The 7824-nt window shown below is 36.1% G+C and overlaps 1 protein-coding gene across 1 annotated transcript; it reads left to right on the top strand.

The window, feature by feature from the left end:
* Nucleotides 1-5098: 5098 nt before the first annotated feature.
* Nucleotides 5099-7098, top strand: LOC114742870 (E3 ubiquitin-protein ligase RNF144A-like). Its single transcript, XM_028931099.1, has 2 exons — nucleotides 5099-6296; nucleotides 6813-7098. The coding sequence occupies exons 1-2, from the start codon at nucleotides 5362-5364 to the stop codon at nucleotides 6889-6891; spliced, it is 1014 nt and encodes a 337-aa protein (XP_028786932.1). The 5' UTR covers nucleotides 5099-5361; the 3' UTR covers nucleotides 6892-7098.
* The last annotated feature ends 726 nt before the right edge of the window (nucleotides 7099-7824 follow it).

Here is a 7824-nt window from a genome sequence, read left to right as displayed (position 1 = left end):
AACCCAACGATTTGGTGAACCTTGTGGGCCGGGCTCTGAACTGTACGTGTGGTGTGGAGTCACATGGGATTAATTCAAATTAAGCAGCGGATAAAAATATCTAGGCTTTTTTTCGGGGGTAGGGGTCTAGGGGACCGAGGTCAGGTCAGGTCAGGTAATGAAGGCGCGCACGTGATGTGGGCTAGGGACACGGCCTTTCTTCTTCTCGGAACTTTTTTTTTCCCATTACTAAAACAAAGTTAAAATCACGTGTTAGGCCAGCAGGAAGGAAGAGCTTGCCTTGCCCTGTCCTGGGAATTGGGATCAGAAACAAGCACAGCCTCAGGCATCTCTAGCATTCCCTCTATCTGGACTTCACTCCTTCGTGTATTCAAACACAAGCGCTTGCATTCTCTATTTCTCCATCAAGCTCCTCACACTATTGTCTCTGCCTACGTCAAAGGTTTCGAGCGCTACAATGCTTAATTAAGCAGAACCAAAACTTGAAACAATGGGCAGGTCCGCGTACGAATCAAGCAATGGGAAGCAAGATATATTATTTATGTTAAAGGGGGGAAAAACGGGGAAAGGTGGGGTGATTCTAAAGGTGTGTTTGGTTAGCCAAAAATACTTTTCAGAAACACCTTTTTGTAAATTGAGACAAATTTCTACACATATTTACTTCATATACTATAAAAGTACTTTTAAAAGTATGGTTTTCTTTCTATCCAAACCACTCCAAGTAATAAATGGAGAATACACATATATGTATGGATTTGGGGGGTGGGTGGGCTCATTGCAATAATATGGCAAGTAATTTGATATTTGATTGGGCAGAATAGACTTGTCTTGCACTCAAAGCGTGGCTGCCTCATACTCTGTTAGGAGCTGAGTTGGATTAGATTGGATGCCTCACCCCACCCATCCCACTGATTTTCACTTGCTCACAAATCAACTCTCACATGAGACAAAGTCACGTGATGTTAAATATCTCGAATCCAAGGTGCTCCCTCCCCTTTCTTTTCCTCACCATTCCCACATCCATCTGCTTCTCTCTCCGCGTTCCGTCTCCTCCTTTTCCAGATATTTTCCTGAGCAGTCTGATGAACAACCATTCTTTTTATATTTACTGCTGGGACAATCAAACCTCCCTGTCCCCGCACACACTCCTTTATTTCAGTCACTTAAGACGCAGAGCTTACAATCTCATCTACAAAAGATGGATGTATGTGTCGTGTGATTTGAGCTCTAAGCTGTTGGCGTGTCTGTCTGAATCACCCCTCAGGTTTAAATATCTTGTCATGCAGCAATACCCCGTATGAGTAAGTCTGATGCATGTCGTACGTTTTAAATAGTTAATTATAATGATGGCCTTATGGGACGGATGTAGAATACTTGTATAATTGAATGTTGACGTACACGTGTGTCTTGTAATACTGGTTTGATACGCAGATGGGCATCGCATGAGGCGTAAAGTTTAATTATATATAGAGGTGAGCAGATGAGAATGAAAAGCAGGTAGTGGATAAGTGAGAAATGATGTTGCGTTTAAGAAGAGGGGTCGATGGATAATGACAGTGAGTGATAAGGCAGTGTCATATTCAACCAGGTTTGCTGCGCTTCATTATCAACAGAGCTACCTTTTCCTTTATTTCTTATTTCTGGGAATCTGCAGGCATCCCATTTATGAGCCTCCCTTCCTCGTCAGTATATACAATTAATGGCTCCCATCCGTCCTCCCCCTCCCCCCCCCCCCAAACAAAAAAAAAAAGTCTTTAATGCGACCAAACAAATCATGCATCACAAAGGGCCTCCTCATCTACCCATCACGATATTAAAACGTGCGATATGTGGCCTGCCTGGCTATGACCCTAAAGGCCTAAGCCGCCTTGGGATACTATAAATAATGTCTACTCCGGAGCGCCAAACCCATCCAGATTAATAAACGGACGCGCGTTTGCTATCCTCGTAGTGATGGATGGGTTGGTGTTTGTCTACGTACTTTCAGCCTCTCTTGCACCCGTGGGTTGGCGGCTGATCCTTTTTCGTATTTCCCGGCCGGCGGGCACAACCAAAGCGTAATTAATCATTACTAAGCTCCTTCTTCATCATTTAAAAACACGTTCGTTGTGTTCTGGGGGAATCAAAACATACTGATAGAGGCAACATAACCACCACCTAGAAATCAGATATTCAAGCGCGACATCACACAACAACTTCAATTCACAAAGCAAACTACTATTAGTAAATAAGCTTGATTCTCACAAATCAATCAATCCGCCAACAGATATGGCAAGTAGTTTAAAAATGATACTGAACTGATAGAAGCAAATATCATACAGGACAAATATAACGGGAAAATATCGGGAAGAAAGCATTGCAGCACATGATAACATGAACACTAATCAGATTTACCTGTTTAAAAGAGCCATACAGTAGTGCAACCGTCCAAAGAGTATTTTGAATTGGTGAGTCAATAGCTCATTCCACACAGACATGGCCTCATCTCATAAAGGACGTGACCAAGTCCATTGTGAGGCTGACCATCGACCACAGGAGCTTCTTGTGTCACAAAGAAAATTGCTTTGACAATATGATACTCATCCGGTCCTTAATATAAGACCCATTTAACTAATTTGATTAGATTAAGGAAGTTAGGTAAGTTAGTTAATTATAAGAAAAGTAACACATTTTTCCTAAAACACCATAATCATTTTTCTTAATACCCCCTCTCCCTCTTCTACTTGATTATGGTTGAGGGAGTATCTATAGGGGTAATTTAGAGAAAATTGATAAATATGAGAAATGAGTCTTATATTTAGGACCAAAACCAACTCAATAATTAGATCCTATATTAAAGATCGGAAGAGTATTTTTTTTCAGATTTTTCTTTGTTAATTTAGCTACGTGCAAAGTTAACTCTGTTATACTATAGGTGAAAACGTTCTTCATAATTCCCCTGAATTTTATGTTTTCCACAATCCAGTAACAAATTAAGCTTTGGTTGGTTATGAGCAATACACGTTACGCGGGGCTGAGCCTCACGTATTAAATTCAATGGATTTATGAAAGAGTAGAAGGACACCAGCGGAAACAATGGCCACTGTATATTTAGGCCCGTTTTATTTACAGTTTTCCATAGATTTTTTCGGAAATTATTTTTTTATAATTTTTTAAAAATGATCAGAATATAAACAAATGTATTTTTAGTTATTTTGAAAAAACTACTTTAAGTAGCTTCTAAAAGTTCTCATAAGAGACAATATTTATAAAAATACATAAATATACAGAGATATCATATCAATTTAAAATTATTAGATAATAAATCACTGTTTATAATACAATATATGAAAATATCATAAAATCTGGCGATGATATATTATTAGAGTAAAATACATCAATCTCGCTTCTATTTAATCTAAATTACAGAGATTTCTCTTTGACTTTGAAAACTCATATGGATCTTTCTTAAAATCAAAATACATGTTGCATAAAGTTATAAACTTCTTTCACAAAAAAAAAAGGTTCTAAACCTCTCTTCTAATTTTAAGATTTAACTTTCATCCACTCAATCGTTAGTTGACTGTTAAATCATAATATTGGTCCATTATTTTGACCAAAATACCTCTCCATACATACAGATATTACTTAATACTTAATAATTATCATTTAATTAATTACATATGACATATCTTTATGTAAAATTAAAAAATATTTTTAATACATATTTAAAATTTTTTTGTTATACTATTAAATCGACTCCATATTACAAATTTAATTAATTTTATAAATACAAATTCTTATTTGACAGTAATTTTAAATGTTTAATTTCGTTTATTTATTAAAACTTACTTGCGATGCAATTTTTTAAAATATATATTTTACCTGCAATCGTATACATAGTTTTTCAATTAAATTATAAAGTTATATCTTAATTTAGTAAATTTAGTAAAAATATTAAATAGGTTATTAATCAATATTAATGTTAAAAAATAAATTAAAGGTTAATATAATGAAAAGTAAATTAGTAAACAATGTATTTTTCTGATATAGTTTTTAATTAAAAAAATGTATTTAAAGAATTTTCAAAATATTTTTTAACGGTAATAATAGTTTAGGCTAAAATATATATTTTCAAAATGAAGAGAGAACTATGTAATTAAAATAGAATAGAAGGGTGTTCGGAGTATTTTACTCAAATTATTATTTTTATAATTACAACTAAATACAAAATAATATACACTTATAAATTTTCTACACAATAGACCACTTTAACTAGCCTTTAAGTTTTCCTATTAGACATTAATGGATTTTTATAAAATCATTTCAAATTAAAGAAATTAATAATTATTTTAGAATTTTATCTTTTAAATGAGCACGTATTACTTGCTAAAGTATTTCCTTTTTCACACTCTCTCTTTTCGTGATTACCTTTTTTTTTTTACCTGACTTTTCGTGATTACTTGATAGAGTATGCATAATATAGGATTATAAGAGTATTAATAACTCTTCATCCTACGCTGAGTTTTCCCCCCATAAAAGAAGGAAAATCTTTGCGGGCGCAGAGAAAAGAATTTTCCTATAATATCATCTAAATATTTTTCTTATGAATTAGATAAACATTCTAATTCTAACCAAATTGTGGCTAGAGAAAATTATTTATTTATGTCATGTCAGTTTAAGATTAATTAATTCGTCCATCAAGTTATTTTATTCAGCGGGAATCCTATTTGATCATGATTGGTTTTGAGTTTTTTTTTTCGGTTTAGCCAAGCTATTTATTTCACTTAGATTGATCTAATCATATTTATTATTATGGTTATTATAACATAATATTACAATTACTATTTTTAATGTATTAGAGTTCTGTTGGAGAAAAAAATGTTACAATTTTCTACTATCACCGAGGGTGCGTCAGGTGAGCCGACTGTTGCGTGCCAGTGAAGGAATAAGGCCCCCTTAAGAATATAAATGCATCACGCCCTGAACATCTTATTCGGATTTCTTTCTTTTTATTTTCTCTTCTTTCTTTTTGTTTTTTTTTTTTGGCCAACGTTTTATTCGGATTTCGGATCATGCCTTACGGACACTTGGAGCTGACTAAACTTGCATCTAAAACGTTAAACAAGCGAAGTGGAAAGAGCAGAAGATACCTGCTTCTCGTCCTCTGTCAAAGAAGGGGCGAGAGAGTGACCTACTTCGAAAAAATTAGAACGTTGAAACCGATTCTCTGGAATTCCAGTGCATGATCATATCGCGAAATTTTGGGATTTTAATTTAATGGTGGACGATCAACAAAAATAGTCGCTTTCCTTTCTCAAGAATCAGACGGTCCAGACTTCGAAGCGCCAACAACTGGGAATTTATAAGATCATCCCTCCGATGAATTTTGAGGCCCCAGTCAGTCGCGGAAGAAGATCCAGCAAGAAGCCAAAATTGGTGGAGAATATGGCAATCCCTTTGATTGAAGCAGTGGACGTGGAAGCTTTCAATTGCACACCCATCTGGGATAAGGGCACAAGCAAATCCAATGCAATCTCTGTCGAGCAGTACACCCACGATCGAGACCTCCACCTCTCGATCACGGCTTCTCTAGGTAAAGCAAAGCCTTCCCTGAAAACCTTCATCGACCTTTCCGACGGCGATGACGATGACGAGGTGAGAATTCTTAGGTTTCAGCCTAAAAACACTCCTTTCGGGAAACGAAGGAAGTCCAGGGATCCAACTGTTCCCACTTTTGAAACAGGGGAATCTTCCAGTTCTCAACCATTTGTTTGCGAAATCTGTGCTGATGCCAAGACTGCCAACGAGTCGTTTAGCATCAGTGGTTGCTCTCACGCTTACTGTATAGGCTGTGTGATTATGTATGTCGCAACAAAGCTACAAGAAAATGTTGTGAACATAAGATGTCCAGTGCCAGCGTGTGGAGGACTGTTGGAGCCTGAGGATTGCCGCGGGATTCTTCCTCCGGAAGTGTTCAATAGGTGGGGTGATGCCTTGTGTGAGGCTGTCATACCGGCGGAAGAGAAGTTTTACTGCCCATATAAAGACTGTTCTGCGCTGCTCATTGATGATGGAGGAGAAAGGACTATCACAGAGTCGGAGTGTCCGAACTGTGGGAGACTCTTCTGTGCCAAGTGTATGGTGCCGTGGCATTCAGGAATTGATTGCGATGAGTTTCAGAAATTGGGCAAGGACGAGAGAGAGGAGGAAGATATAATGCTGATGCAACTTGCTCAGAACCATAAGTGGAGGAGGTGTCCCCACTGTAGGTTCTACGTCGAAAAGTCCTCTGGGTGTCTCTATATGAAATGCAGGTTAGCTTTTCTTTCGAGTAACCACGTTTCCTTGTTGTTCAATTCAGTTCTTGCGACTTCAGTTGTTGCAGATGAATGATGCAGGTTTCTTATAAATTTTATAATATATATAGATAGATATCGATGTACATATCATGCGGTTTGGAATCACTGCCCTCATTTCTTTATAAATATCTCGTTGCAGATCAGGATGTGTTTGTATCTTCATCTCTGTGACATAAACTGAATTCTTTTAGTTATGCTGTGATCTAGCGAGAAGCTGGTTCTGTTTTAAAGTTATAGACAGGGCAAGAAGGCTTTAGTTTACTCCATTATCATTTTAGCGTGGCCTAATTTGCCTGTCAGAAATTTCAGCTAGCGAGATCTCCTAAAAAAGCGTCTGTATTTACAAGTTAGATTATTACTTACCTCAATGCTTGGGAATCGGGGGGTTCTATTATTGTTATTATGGTTTCATATCTATGCCATACGAATTCCTCTATGACTCTTTTGTATATTTGTAAAATCGTGTTGCAGGTGTGGAATTGCCTTCTGCTATAACTGCGGGACGATTTCAAGAGATAATTCCCATTATTGCCATACTTGTAGACGCTAGCGACGCTTGGAGCAAGCTATGCTATGCAGTAATCTGTGATTTTGCCTGTGAGGAGTTCATATGTAAATATAGAAGACTGCTAGCTAGTTTACTACCTCCTCTCCCATCCTTCATGGATGGAATTTATGCCTGCTTTGACACCAAAATAGCTACTCTAATAACAGTTGAGGTGATCTTGGGTATAGTGTCTACAATGTTGTGGCTTAAGGTTGCTTGTTTCTATATACTTCTGTTCAACTGTTGCCCGCCACTTCTCCTAGGGAGAAAAAGGTAATCACACATTGACAGGCTAGGTTGGGTCAAACAGTATCTAACTCTGGCTGCGGTATGTTTTCTCATTGCTGGAACACTAGGTGAGGTTTGGGTGGTGGTGTTCTGTGATAAAGTTATTATATTTTTTTTAAAGGATTAAGTTGGAATTTTTGACAGTAAAGTTTACCTCTCAAGGGGATACTAAGTACCATAGAGTTTACTGGATACAAAAATATACATAAAGTTATCAAAAGGAATATTTGGCATAACGCAGTTAACATCTGTTATTTTACTGTTAAGGTTCACAAAGTCAGTTTTAAAATATATTTTTAACAACGAAATTTATATTAAAAGATACTAGACGTTGACTCTAATAATAGAGTAATGTGATGAATTTTCATGATCCCATTAAAATTTCATATTGAAATTCGGCCAAGAAAACTGAAATGCCATTAATATATTTTTTTTTCAGATAAAAGAATTCACAGCTTATTGTCAAGCTATCGATCCTGTTGAGGTGTCCTTGACAATACATATTAATATATTATTTTCTGTTTTTTATTATAAGAACTACCTAATATAAAAACTACCTAATTAATTTAAATTTAAATAGATTTAAAAAATTAGTAAATTTAGTTATTTGTAACAAATAGTAGAGTAATGTGATGAATTTTCATGATC

The sequence above is a fragment of the Neltuma alba genome, unplaced genomic scaffold (genome assembly GCF_004799145.2).
Source record: "Neltuma alba isolate B1F8T4 unplaced genomic scaffold, ASM479914v2 tig00003893_pilon, whole genome shotgun sequence".
NCBI lineage: Eukaryota > Viridiplantae > Streptophyta > Magnoliopsida > Fabales > Fabaceae > Neltuma > Neltuma alba.
This window is presented reverse-complemented; position numbering and strand designations above follow the sequence as displayed.